Raw genomic sequence first — 15,600 nt, 5'->3', positions numbered from 1 at the left:
GGGAAAAGATAGGAAGGTATGACTAAGGCAACATAGGTAGAAAAGTAGAGATGATATCAATGAAGTTTTAAAGAAAACAGATATATTGATAACAAAATAATCTAATGATTGTGTAACTAATATTTTACTTTAAAATATGAGTTACATGCCTTATCCAAAGTGAGGTCTAGCCTTTGCTTCCACATTCTGGAAAGTAAGCCCTAAAATGTCATGCCTGATAGCAGTGACTTTGTTTGTCTGGGAGCCTTAAACCAATCATATAGCAATAACAGAGATTTTGGTTCATACTCTTTTAGCTCAAACTCTTAGAGCTGGAAAATGAGATCAACTCCATGACAGTCAATTTGCCCATGTGACACAGCCAAAACAAAGCCTCAGACACCAAGGCAAAGGCAAGTTTCCCTGGTTGTCAATGTTCCTCCTTGTCAGTGTTGCTGGAAATGCAACACTGCCCGCTCCTCCATGGTGACAGGACAATAGAAACTACATTTGTAAGTTTCCTGGACTCTAGATGCTTCTTCTTTGGCTGATTGCTATCTGTATTCTTTCTCTGTAATAATCTATAGCCATGCGTATAAACTTTTTCAGTGAGTTTTATGAATCATTCTGGAAAATTATGAAAACTGAAGGTGGTTTGGGAAACCTCCAGAATTTACCCTTAGTGTCAGAATAATGGTGACCTTATAGACTATGTTCTCTCTGAACTTCATAGTTAGCTTATCTATTGCAGTAGATAATTTTGCTTTTTTACTCAATATCCATTCAATATTTTGGAGGTAGCACTCTGAATTCTTATAGTTACCTAGCTGCTGTACACTTTTAGTTTATATGAATTTGGTTCTGCTTATCTATAAATATATGATTCTATCTATTATCTACACATGTATTGCCTGTCTACATGGAATCATTTTTCATTTTCTTATTATCTATCACTTATGTCAGAGTTTTATGTATCATCTCTCTATGTTATAAAATCTGGTAACAGAAAATCCCACTTCATTTTTCTTCCTTTTAATTCTTTTTTTCTTTTTTGTATCAAATTTATGAGTTCCTCTGTATGAAGTCATACTAAACAGAATCATATTGATATAATATAAAAATAACATCTAAAATTCCCATATGGAATATATGTATTCAAATCTTTATGTATTCAAATTCATATTTCACAGTATTTTTGACATACCTATTATACACATGATACTATAACAGCTTTTATTTTGTACTGTTATGAAAATGGAATCTTCTCCCCCTCTTTAAATCATCTAACTCATTATTACTATTATGCAAGAAATCTATGGGTCATATATGCCAAAATGTTGGTTATAGATACTTCAATGAAACCATTTGCTGATTCTAAGAATTTGTAGTTGTATGACTTTGCTTCATAGTACACTATAACCTAAAAATAATAATTTTCTTATAGTTGTGTAACAGAAATCTCCTTTTACTCTTATCCAGAGTGCCTTAATTCATTGTATTCAGAAATATTTATTAAGAACCTAATTGTGTCCCAGGTCTTCTTGGACTATTAATTACGGGGAAAGAAGAGAAAGAGAGAGAGAAAGAGATATTTAGAAAAAAATCCCCGAACTTTGATTTCTAATCAGGGACACAAAAATTAAACAAAACATATTCTAAATAGAATGTTGGAAGGTGATATATGTGATAAAAAAACAAAAAAGAGTAGTCTTGGGGAAGCAAAAGGATTAGGATGGTGGTGGAGAAATCAAGTTTGTCATGTATGCCCCTTTAAGGATATGGGGCATTGAGAAAACTCCTAAGGAAACAAAGCAGTGTGCAATTTCCCATTGTATAAAACCTTAAGGATTTCCTGTGGGCCAGTGGCTTGCTTTTACTTTGTGTATATATATATATATATATATATATATATATATATATATATATATATATACATATGTATATATATATATATATATATATATATATATACATATGTATATATATATATATATATATATATATATAGGTGAGTCAATGATTAGTTTGGAGCATAGGAATGAGATGATCTGATTTACATTCTGAAAGGATCACCCTAGATACTATACCAGCAACGAATTTTCACCAAAGTGGAAGCAAGTATCAGTTCAGAGTCTAATGTAGTGCTATGAACCAAATGCTTGTGCTCTCTCAAATTCATATATTGAAGCACTAACGCTTAATGAGGCTGGATTTGATGGAATCACTAAGGAATTAAATATAATCACAAAGAGCCTGATAGAAGATGAATGGTGCATCTTTATAATAAGGGAGCTCCCTCTGTCTTTCTGTGAGCATGCACACACAGAGTGAGAAAGCAGTCATGTGCACGTCAGGAAGAAAGAGCCTGCTGAACTTGGAATATGAACTTTGAGTCTCCAAAACTACAAGAAAAATATTTCTGTTGTTTAAGCACACAACCTATGGTATTTTGCAATAGTGGCCCAAGTAGACAAAGATATACAATAATTCAGAAACAGGCTTAGTCTTGGATATAAGCAAGGCTACAGTGAGTAGATTTTGAAGAGAGGAAATTTGAAAGGTCACTTTATGCATACTGAGCTTGTGTGTTGGACATCTAAGTGAGGATGTAAAGAAGACAGTTGGATGCATGTATCTGGAGTGAAGAGAAAAGGTCTGGGCAAAAGCTGTAAATTTGGTAATTATCATGTATAAATTACAATAAGCCATGATAAATGCTGATATCATGAAAGTATCTAACAAGCGCAAGGTCCTGAATTCAATCCTTAGTATCACCAAAAAAATTTTTCTAAAAAAATAGGTCCATAAAAAAGTAGGGACCAATAAAGGAGACTAGGAAGACATGAAGAATGAAAGGTAATTCAATAGAATGTGGCTATCTTGAAAATCAAATGAGGAAATTATATTCAGGATATTTCTTCTCTTGTAGGGGGAGGGATATAGTCTATAAACAGCCATTGAAGAGTCAAGTAAATAGATTTGAAAATTAATCATTGGATTTGGTAACATGTAGGATATTGGCAGAAGTTGGTGGAATAAGAAAGGCATAATCCTTATTATGTGGTTTTGAGAGATCATTTGAGAGAAAATTGGGGACAGAAAGAAGAGAATACTCCTGCACAGAAATTTGCTTAAAAGGAAAAATAAGAAATGAGGAGGTACTTGTGGGACAGGGGAGGGTGAATGAAGGAGATTTGGGTGAGGGACTATGGTTGATAGACCTCATATGCTTATATGAAAAGGAACAATGAAAGCTCTTGCAATTTCTTGAAGTCGGGTGGGGAGGGAGTCTAGAGGGAGAGACAGTGGGGACGATCTAACCAATGTACAATATAAGCCTATTTGGAATTTTCAAAATGAATGTTCCCTGTACAATGAATATCTCCTAATAAAAAAAATTTTTTAATGAACTAGTAGCCAGGACATTAGTGGAAACAAGGGAATCTGATTCGAGGACTTAGAAATTAATTCCACATTTGCTTTCCACTACGAATGACTAAGGATTGAAAACAATTACATTAGAGAGAAAGAGAAGCATTACTGAAATAATGTTCTTAAGCAGGTGAGAAGAGATGCATTATAACACACACACACACACACACACACACACACATACAAAAGAAACATGGTTATGCAGAGTATGTCAGTATAGGAGCTTGGGGAGATGAGCTGTCAGGTTCTTGAGAGATTCTCTTTTAGTTGATAAAGTGCTCTAATTTAAGTATAAATCAAGGGCTGGGGAAGTGGCTCAAGTGGTAGAGTGCCTACCCAGCAGGTATGAGGCCCTGAGTTCAAACCCATTACTGCCAAAAAATAAAATACAAATCAAGATCACTATGGAGCTAACTGAAAATGAGATCAACATGAGATGTAAGAGAAGAGATTAAATATACATGATGCATTATTTCCTTCTACAACAGCTTTGAATTCTGCTTTCTTCAGAGGAATCCTCTTTCACTTTCAGGCTGAACTCTGCAATAAGTACTGACTCAGGGGATGGCCTGTGACCCAATCTTTGGTAATAAATTTGTAACTAGCTGGTGTGACTGTATCAGGCCTGAACATGAGAGTCATATCTTACCAATAAGATTCAACTGTAGGACTTTGAGATGGGATGCCCATCTAAAATGGTGTTTCTTAGGGTACACACACAAGCTTGTGATTAGTAAGAATGAAGTGAATAAAGAGACATAAGGCATTTTAAGCTGAATTGAATTTCACGACAGTTGAAGAAGCCCTTGACTAAAACTGAACCCATATTGCTATATTTCACCTAAATAAATGAATGAAAAAGGCCATGAAACTGCCTTCAAATAAAACAACTCACTGGGATATATTGTAAAAGAAGCTGAAATCTGGCCCAAATCTGTCTTTACCAGAGATTTCTATAGTTCATGGTTCCTGAAATAGGCCATCTTGCAAAGGTGATTACTCTTATTCAAACAATAAAACAAGAGCTGACCATCCTTTACAAGTGTCTTGACATGAAGAAGGGCATTGAGTCAGAAAAGAAATAGTAATAGTAACAGCAAATATTTACCCAGCATTTACTGTGTACCCAAAATTGTACAAAGTGTTCCTTATATGCGTGAGTGTGAGAAAGTCTATGTGTTAATTCAGCAGCTACTTAATGAGAAAGACATTATTATTGATCTAGTTTTATGGAGGGATGAAACTAAGACACAGAAGGGCTAACAAACTCGCCAGAGTCACCTAGTTTGATAGTAATACAGCCAGCTCTTGAATCATGATACTCTGGATCTAGAATACATGTTCTTAATCACTTTACGTACTTCATGTCAACAACTATTATCTTCTTACTATGGCAAAAACCACTAGCTACCCATAATATAGATTCAACTCCAAACATCTCAACATGATTTGCTCAGGATGGTAATTTCTCAAGCCCTTCCATTATAAGACCAAGTCAGTTTGATATATAATAGATATTTAGTGCCTGGAACTTCTGGGGAAGCTCCTTAGGTGGCAAACAGGAAACTAGAAGTTTTCCACCCTTCTTCACATACTTCTTATGGTTTGCTGAAATGGCTGCAGTAGTAACAGTCTTTTGGGCCTGTGAAGCCAAACCGCAGTCTAAGCACATCAAAGCAGAAAGACAGGAAGAGGCTGAATGCCTGAGGCCCCTCATGCTGCTACACCAGCCTCTGATGGACTATGCTTGGACTGCTTTTACATTGGAAGAAAGGCTTCAAGTATTCAAGCCACTCTATTTGGGTTCTCTGGTATAAAAAGTAAAATTGCCTCAAGAAAATCTATGGAACTAAGAATAAAAATGATCAATCAAAACATATACTCTTTATGTATGTTTTTTTATTCTGTATTTTATATGTGACATGCAGTTACTGTCCTTCCATATGCATTGAACTTTGTATGCAAGGAAAAATTTGAACCCTTTTTCTTTTTCACTAACTGCCTACACCCAAGTGGGTATAAGTTATTTGGTTTTAGTTTTTAATAGAAAAAATGTCTGTTATACACGGAATATAATATTAAGGCAAATGTACAAGAACAAAATTCATATACACTTATCCAGCATTAAAAAATAATTTTGATATAGACAGTAGCATGCTAATTTGGCACAATTATTTCTTATTTTATAAAATTCTGAAGAATATTAAGCAACTTGAAAAAGCCAGAAAGTCACAGTTTCACAAAAAACTGCTGTATTACAATAAGGTTTGTATACTGTGAATACACAGTTTATTCTTTCTTTTAATCATTTTATTTTTTATTTATTTTATTTTTTAATTGTTGTGCTAGGTGGAGGTACATTGTAGCATTTACAAAAGTTCTTACAATATACTGGATATATCATATTACTCTTAAGAATCTTGAAAGTACAACATCTAAGGAGTAAGGTTAAAAGTTTTCCCAAGTGCTTTCTTACACTGGCAGCATGGAGCAAATACCTCATCACAAAAAGAATTGTATTTGTTTTTTGTTCAAGGATGTTTCATAAGCCTCTAGAACAGTGCTGACAAATAGGTGCTCAGTAAGAGTTGAATGAATTGGGCATAAACACGGAGGAAATCAAAGGATGCTTTCATCATCACAAGATACAGCAAGTGCAGTCCCTTTGAATTAATATCTTTGAAAGACATCATGTGGGCTCCCCATTACCACAAAATAAATGGAATACATACACACAAAAAAAAGAAGAGATAAACCCCAGTATTATGGAGAAAAGACTCTAATACTATGAATGCACATTTTAACTTCAGTTTCTCTGCCTACTCCCTTTTTGCTCTATTTTCTAATTCTATTCACAGCATGAAGGCTAGAAAGACCTCAGAGGCTGAGAAATTTGGCATCTGTCTCCCAGGGTATATTGATTTCTTAACTATAGTAGGCGTTAAAAAAAATAGAAGAAGTTGGGTAGATTATTCAATGCTTTGGACTAGGGGAAAGGAAGATGATTTAATGATCTCTCACCAGGGAAAGAAATTGTGAACCTGACTGTGAATTTAAAGTAAAAAATTTAGAGAAGACAGAAACTTTGCTTAGGTTATGCTGTGTGTCAGTCAGATGATGTTTACCCATACAAGGAAGCAGAAAACAGTCAAGGAGGCACAAAGGCTAGAATAAGGAGGCCAGGTAGCTTATAAATCCCATCCCAGGCATGTCTTAGAACTTTTATCTTTCACTTGCCTCCAGCACACATACACATGCATTCATGCAAAATTATATTTATTATAAAGTTTATACAGAATAACTTGTAGAGATTATGCCAGAATGCGTTCATCACATGATAACCTCAATTTACATAAAACATGACTTTAAATTCTATATTGTAATTTGGAATTGTCACAATGAATGGTCCCTGTACAATAAATATATCCTAACAAAAAATTAATGAGAAATTCTATATTATAATTAATTCCCAGGTTATTTAGAAACTCAAATATAATCTAGAGTTTGTATTTTATATTTCATATTTATCACCAATCTTTAAAAACATTTGTATATTTGTTAGTTAAATCTGGCTGTCTTGACACTAATACCTATTGCTGATTCAAAGTTAAATGTTTATTCATATATTTATCTCATTTCTGTACTTAGACAAGTAGAGTCTTCTATTGGCTTGTTTCAAAACATATATTTACTTGATTTATGCTATTAAATCTTTGTTTTTATCTACATCAATGCAAGATTTCATTTTCTTTATGTTTGTTGAACAAATAATGCATTAATTTATTTAAACTGTCACACATTTACATAGAAACAAGTCTTTCTGGAATAGTCTAATATTTTATATCTGTTTTTCATTACTATATATTTATTCCCTAAAAGTTTTTTTCTGTATTATTTATGCTTTGAAAATCATGCAACCTTATTGCTTTATTTGAATGAAAATTTTGTTGTTTGGGGCCAGATCAAATATTTTGTCTTTTGATTCAATAATTTGCAAACTTTGGAATAGGTATCTGAGACGATTCCTCTGAGTTGGAATCCTAGGGAAGAGCTAATATACAAATTAAGTGTTTTTTCCCCTCTCATGACCTTTCACAGTTATCTTACTGCAAGGAAATTCACATAACATACAAGTAACCATTTTAAAGTCTAAAATTTAGTGTCATTTATGCATTCACAATTTCTGAAACCATCTCTTTCTACTTTCAAAACTTTTACATCTCCCTCTAGTTTCAAAACTTTTTTCAGAGAAACAACCTCTCCCAATTTAGTGCTCATCCTATATGCCCTGTACACATCCACTAGCAACCACTAACCAGCTTTCTCCCTATAGATTTACCTATTCTGAATAATTCATATGAAAGGACTAATACAATATGTGACTTATTTGCCTGACTTCTCTCATTTGTCATTAAGTTCTCAATTCATGATGTGATATATATATGGGTGCTTGATGCTTTTTAATGGATGAACAATGTTCCATTATGCATAAATTATATATTCATTCATCCACTGATGGACATTTCATTTGTTTCCACCTTCTGACTATGGAGAATAATGTTGCTGTAAGTATCTGTGTACATGTTTCAGTAGAACATATTTTTATCACTCTTGGAGATAAACCAGAGATGGAAATTTCTGGGTCAGAAGGGCATTCTTTGCTTAGCTTTGTTATAACTGCTGAACTGTTGTCCACAGTGAATGCACTATTTTAAATTTTCAACAGCAATATATGAGCATTCTTTTATTTCTACATCCTGAAACACATTATTTTCTACTTAAAATAATTATTACAGCTATCCTAGTGAGTATGAAGTGTGGCCTAATGTGGTTTGTGTTTTCATTTTGTTAATGAACAAGGGTGTTGCACATCATTTCATGTATGTGTCACTTCTATTTTTCATAGGTGTTTGAAGATGATTGGTGTTAAAATTACTCTGTAAATGTTTGGTAGAATTCACTGAAACTATTTGGTCTTAGACTTTTCTTACAGGGAAGTTTTTAATTACTCATTGAACTTCTTTACTTTAAATTTGTTGAGTTTTTTATTTCTTTTTTATTTCATTTTAGTGAAATTAGTTTTTCTAGGAGTCTGTCTATTTAATCAAGATTATCTTATTTGTTGGTGCACACACGTCATATTATTTTCTTATACTCCATTTAATTTCTGTAAGGTTGGAACTAAAGTTTCCACTTGTCTTTTCTCTTTTTCTTAATTAATCTAGCTTAAGGTTGGCAAATTTTGTGAATATTTTCAAAGAACCAACATTTGATTCTCTTGACTCTTACTGTTGTTTTTCTGTTTCCTATTTTCATTTCTGCTCTGATCTTGATTATTTCCTTTCCTCCGCTGGCTTTGCTCTTATTTGATCTTATTTTTTCTATTCACTTAAGATATAAACATGAGTCATTGATTTAAGATCTTCTTTTTTATCTTTTTTGTGTGTGTTTTTGTCTTTTTTATACTTTATTATTATTATTATTATTATTGCACTGGGGGTACATTGTAACATTTACAAAATTTCTTACAATATGTTATAGTTGAATTCATCTCTATCCATCATTTTCCTTTATTCTCTGAAATTTCAACGGTCTCATTTTTCTGTTTACATATATATGTACAAAATATTTCCACTACATTTACCCTCTGATCCCTTTTCCTTCTATCCTTCCCCCTCCGACTGGTACCCACCATCAAGACAGAACCTGTTTTGCTTTCCTTCTTTTTAATCTAAACATTTATTGCTATAAATTTTCCTCTGAGCCCTACTTTCACTGAATTCCATAGTTTTAGTATGCTGAGGTTTCATTTTCATGTATCAAAATATTTTCTAATTTCCTAAGTGATTTGTTATTTGATGAATTGTTTCTTTGAGTGGTTGATTTTCACATATTGGTAAAATTTCAAGTTTCCACTCTTACTGATTACTATCTTCATTATAAAGTTCTGAGAGAAAAGATTCTATGATTTGAATCTTTTTTAAGTAATTGAGAATTGTTTTATGGCCTAAAATATGTTCCATTCTGGATAACATTCCATGAATAGTGTACTTATGAACAATGCATCACTGCTTTCTCAGGTTGTGATTTCTTTTTCATTCTCTCTTCTGTGTATGGTTTGCTAATCAGCATTTTCACTATTTCCTAATTAGCCTTCCATAACTGTACCCATCTCTTTAGAAATGTTCTTTGTTCACATTTGTTCTGTTAATGCTTTCACTTGCCATCCTATTAAAGATATAATAATTATATCAGGTTCTGCCTAGAAGCGAGGGGGGAGAAGGGGTAGGGTGTGGGGGTGGAGGGCAGGTGGGGTAGAAATAACCCAAACAATGTATGCACATGTGAATAAATGAATAAAAAAAGGTACAATCATTATAGTTTTTTATATGCATAAGTTTTTGTATCTTTGTTTAGTTATTTTGTACTCACTATAGTAGAAACACATTGGTGATGCTTAGAATCAAACATATCCTTACTTTCCAACTCTATTTCTTTAAAGAGTTCAACACTCAGAAATCGTCCATTACTAAAGATCACTTTATTACCCCTCTACCCTGTTATGTGTCATGAACTCATCATGTATTTTATAGCACAATGTTATAAACCCTTATGGTAATCACTCTGTGCAGAAACTCTCACTTGGAAGATTGAGACATGCATGAAACACAATAGCTCTAAAGATATGCAATTAGTGCCACAATATGAGCATTTATACAGCATTCTAAGAGAAATATGCACATGAAGCCTTTCTGAACTCTTTAGTGCATTAAAAGATGAAGATATCAATGCTATAATAGGTCATATCTTCATCATACTGAAAATTATGTATCAATTCAAATTGAAGACCATTATTTTCCTGAAATTTCCTATGTAATTTTAGTATAAGACAGAGGTTTATTTGTTAGATATAGTGTTAGTACATTATTTCTTAAATGCTCAGCTATTAAAGGACCATATATTTTGAGCATTATATTCTTCTACATAATTCAACTATTGGCTAGGAAAATATTGATTTCTTATTCACTGAGAACAAAATATTGAATAAGCATGCATTTGAACAATAACAAACTTTTATAGTACTATGTAAACTACTTCAATGGGTCTGCTATGAAATGGAATGAACTGACAATAAGCCTATAATATCAAAACAAAGAAAACATGATTGCCATTGTAATAATAAATAAAGGTTAAAAGGTATGTACATTTTAAATGAAAAGTTGCTCTTTTCTGGCCACCTTCATTCTCTTGTCTTCTCCCTCCCTTTTTTAATGCATGTGCGTTCATTTAATCCTTTCTAAAACTCACTCATCAAATCTAATCTGCAATATGTTCTGCTATTAGTGTTGAGTGTGTAACTTACTGGGAGAGTGCATGCTTAGCATGTGTGAGGCCCTGCGTGCAACCCCAAGCACTAAAATAAATAACTAAATAAATAATAAAAAGTTTTGCTATTAATCACATACAACTTGGGTGTAATTTTAATACACAGTATTATTTCAGATGTTACTTACAATTTAAATCATGTTTATAATTAGTGGCACAGTTTCTAAGCAAATTGCTCCTCCAGTAACATAATAATAGAAAGTCTTTTTTGAAGATAAAGAAACTTTTGTGTCTAGGCACAGAGGTTCACTTCTGTAATCCTAGTTAAGCAGGAAGCATATATAAGAAGTTCATAATCCAGACCAGTCTGGTCAAACACAAGAGACCCTATGCCAAAAATCACTAAATGCAAAAGGGATGGCAGAGTGGCTCAAGTGGTAGAACACTAGCCTTGCAAACATGAGGCTCTGGATTCAACACCTAGTTCCACCAAAGAAAAAGAAATAAGAAAAATTTTTGTGTTAATAGGCAAAGATTTGGAGATAGAAAACACCAAGAATATCTATTTGCGCCCCTTTATTCTACATTAAAGAGGCAAGATTCTGACCATTCAACCCCATCCCAAGCAATTTGTTTAATTATTCACCAGAAAGTCCTACTAGTCCCCTAACTCATTAAAATATACATACTAAATAGCTTTTTGCATGTCAGCCATAACTCAATAAAGTATGAAAAAAGACCAACAATTATGTAGCACCTACTAAATTACAAGCATTGTTCTGAGAGCTTTACAGATATTGTGATGCCACAAATACTATAGAGACTTACATATCTATAAGATAAAGGTATATTCTGTTATCATAATCTGCAAGTTCCTTTGCATCTAGGCCTCAAGTTATATTTCTATCTGCACTGAAACATAACACTGTCACTGAATATACCATGTTCATTCAATCCACAATGTCACTTCACAATCCATTTTTTGGGCTACGAGTCTTTCTCCTCTCATCTATTTGGAAAACTCCTACCAATTATTCAAGACTTATTTCAAATATTAATTAAGGTAGTTATCAGTTACTTCTCCTAAGAAGGATGTACATTGCTGTCTTCTATAAAAAGCAATGCATGCCTAGAAATATATATTCCATACTCTAAATTTGAAAAATCCACTGTACAGCTTAAATTGAGAAAATCAGACACATTAATAGAACTGAGTAATTTCTCTCTCAAAGTACCCAAAAATCTTTTGTCATCTAAAAACAAAAGCTAAAGAAACACAGAAAGCCTACAAATATGCTATTTTGGTGTATTCTGAATTAAAACCACTAAGAAAATTCTTCTTGCACTAACATGGAAACAAATGCTAAGAAGCAACATGGAAAAAAATGCTGCATGCATTTCCAGGATATTTGAGTACAGTTCCCATTCCTTATGAGCAGTGTAACACTATTTTACCTCTGTGAGCCTGATTTCCTCATCTATAATCCAAAACCAATACTGCATGCCTCACATGTTAAAAAGTACTTTGTGTGAGAATCAAGAGAGATAAAAATTTGAAAGTACACTCTGATGACAATGTGCTGTACTAAGACATGTGCAGGTATTCACTCACCAAACACAGTTCTTGCAGGCACAGATTCTCTGTTAAGCCAGAATGACACTTGGGAGAGAATGACAGTCATGATGCAAGGCAGATAGGTCTGAATTACAAAATACCCAATTTTTCTTTTCAAGTGGAAATGAGCTGTCATTACAGTATATTCACCTGGAAGAAAAATTTAAGAAACTTAAGAAATGATAATAGTCAATAGTCGGAACATTTTGGAAATGGAAAAGATTAAAGAAGAGTCCCTGATTTAAAAATAATAATGCTCATACATATCCTGAAAATCATACCAACTTGAAATGCCTCATTATCACAATAACAGTATTTATAAGAAAATTTCTATAGTCATGAGACTTGTAATGTATGTCCCATGATATATGGTATTCACTTTTCTCTTTAGGTTATAACTACTGACAAACAGGATTTAGAATTCTTGAAGGTTCTCTGCCAAGGGAGTACCTTGCTTTCTGAGGTCTCCTATCCTCACTGGTGTTAACTTCATCTCTGCTGTGACTGATCTAGCTACAACCTCCTTGCTCATCAGTGTTGATCTCTGGCCTCATTTCTGAAACAGGTGTTCTGACCCAGATTTTCCTTTTCACCCCATCACCAGTTCTGAATTTCTCTCTGCTGCATGTCTACTCTAATTTTCTTCAGTCGGTTCCATCTGATCTTCATATCCACCTTCTTTCCTTCTCCCAAGGTTTTAATTATTGCCAGATATAAAATAATTAGTCCACATAGCTACTTTTCTTCTTGGATGAGGGTGGCCCTTAGAAAGGGAATCAGCTTTTCCACACAGGCCAGTAGTAATTATCCATAAATTGTGAGTTGAATAATCATAAATTAACCAGAATAGGAAGAAAAAAATTAGAAAACTAGTGAAATTGTTATAACTAGTTTGAAAATAAATGCTAAAATTGACTGACCCGAAAATACAAACACTTTTTGAATATGCAGTATATTTTAGACTAGTGCTTCTGAAACTTTCATACACATATGAATCTCCTTGGAATATTATTAAAATGCAGAGCCTGATATGGTAAGGGGTGCAGACTAAGTTTCTGAATGTCTTAAAATCTCCTTAGTAGTCAATGCTGTTTGTGGACCTCAAGAACAAAGTTTTAAAGAAATCTGACACATTTACAATGACTTTTCCCATATTAATTTCTTAGGCACTGGAATTCTTCAGGCCCATTTTACTAACCTGTACTGGATTTAATCGTCTCCTTCCCAATGGATTGTCCCAGTAGATCATACTGATTTAATCTAGAGCCATCAGGAGCAACCTGTACTGAATCAGATGCATTGTAAGTCCAAATATAAGTGACTTCTGAGGTTGTGTATGCATCTGTTAGGAACCAGAAGAGAAGCTGTGAGCACTTTAATAAGAACCATCTGTAAAATGCAACATTGAAGGTTGTATATTTCATTGAATCACTATTTATGAAAAATTAAGAATCGCATTGTAGGTCAAAAATATGCCCTTGGAATTTACAACTTTAATATGAGGTCTATGAAGCAAACTAAGAAACACAAGCATGAACATGAGAGTGTTATCATTGCAACTAATTTGCGAGATGGTGAGCACATTTCTCTTTAGAGCCTGTGAAAATCACTGGGCTCTAAGGTGGTTGCAGCAACCCCCCTTTTAGTCCAAAGGTAGTTAGATAAAAACACTGTGGTAAACAAATAACAAAGACCAGTCAAACATTTTATTTAGACACAGCGATCACACACAAAATAAAAATCATAATCCAAAGTTATATTGCTTTGTGAATGTAAAAGTATCTAGGTTTAGAGTTAAATGACTTAGCTATCATGATACAATGCATTTCATTAGAAGAATGAGAACTAGTTGTGGAGCATATAAAATAAATCAGAACACTACACAGTTCCACCAAGTTGCAAACACTTTTTAAAACACATTTAATTAATGTCACTAGACTACATTGTATAGTGTCCCAATTAAGCTATGGATTTACAGAACAAGACAAAATACATAAAGACTAGGTATAACTTAATGATTGATTTTGCCAAGGCCACAGAACTTAACAGAAGTGATATCTCTAGAGTTGGAGTACAAGTAACACTCTGTTCTTAGCCTTTCTCTGCACTGGCATTTCTTTTGCCCTTGTATGGTCTGCTGGGAAACAGCTGACCTCTACATGCATGAAGTCTCTTCACAATTGAAAAAAAAAAAACTGATTCCTGCTATAGTGTGGACGTTTTGATGAACCTCTATGTACCTCTGGTATGTGAATGCTTATTAGTCACTTCTCATCATTGAACAAAACTCAGTATGGAGAGAAAAAGTAACAGTTTTCTCTGGAAATATCTTTGCCTTCAGCTCACCAGGATATTGCAAATCTCATTTCTTTACCATGTATAAATGTTCTCATTTAATATTATTGTGCTGGGGTGGTTTTGATACTGAACTTGATCTAAGGTCTGTGACCACAAATCAATTTCCATTCTAGCACCAGGAAAACAGTGAATGTTATTAGTTTGTGTTTTATATTCTATACAGCCTTTTAAGGACATATTTCTGTGTTGTCTGGTTTTCTGCTACTAATATTAGTGAAATAGTTTTCATTGTATATAAATTTGCACATAAATGAATTCTATTTATTCTAAGATTTAAATTTTTATTGATTAATTTGAGTCAGCTAATCACTAATGATTCTATTGAAATTAAACAACTTAGCAATTTAATTAACTAGCAATTCATTTACAGATCATCAGTGAATTATTTTGTTTCCACAATAAATATATATCTTGGTCCTCTCTTTAACAAAATTTCAAATGCCACACAATTCAACAAACCAAAAAGATACATAGTATGTACATTATAAGGTCTTCACAATATTCCACAGTTATGAATCATAATAAATTCTGAAGTTTTTAAAAGTAATTGTAATTATACTACTTTCGAACTTTGATGTTACTAATAAGCATTCTCTTATAAGAGAAATGAAAATCTATAAAAGTGATGACATTCTTAAGAAATTAGTGAGGTAGTGGGCAGGTTCTGTCTGATTCATGTCTTTAAGTAGTTCTAAGATTGTTCTTGTTATGTTAATGAATACACTCAGTATTTTAATTATGTTGTTCTCTAATGTGAAAGATGGGAATCTGAAGAACCAAACAGTTCATTATAGACAATTCCTGATCCTTCACTAGTCTATTAAAAAAAGCTAATGCATTTCACTAGGCAGGAATGTACTGCATTTTATTTTTTAGGTTTTTGGGTCTGA

At 33.2% G+C, this 15,600-nt stretch overlaps 1 protein-coding gene across 6 annotated transcripts in view; it reads right to left on the bottom strand.

Moving 5' to 3' along the window:
- The window catches only part of Gabra2 (gamma-aminobutyric acid type A receptor subunit alpha2), a 166,268-nt gene that overhangs the window by 41,327 nt on the left and 109,341 nt on the right, over positions 1–15,600 (bottom strand). For all 6 annotated transcript variants that reach the window (XM_074042327.1, XM_074042322.1, XM_074042326.1 and 3 more), the window contains exons 7-8: positions 13,551–13,694; positions 12,350–12,502 (exon numbers count right to left, since the gene is read on the bottom strand). In XM_074042327.1, coding sequence (XP_073898428.1) covers positions 12,350–12,502; positions 13,551–13,694 — 297 coding nt within the window. The remainder of the gene's footprint in view (positions 1–12,349; positions 12,503–13,550; positions 13,695–15,600) is intronic.

This window comes from Castor canadensis, chromosome 9 (assembly GCF_047511655.1).
Source record: "Castor canadensis chromosome 9, mCasCan1.hap1v2, whole genome shotgun sequence".
NCBI lineage: Eukaryota > Metazoa > Chordata > Mammalia > Rodentia > Castoridae > Castor > Castor canadensis.
The sequence above is the reverse complement of the archived record's forward strand: the minus strand, read 5'-3'. Positions and strand labels throughout refer to the sequence as shown.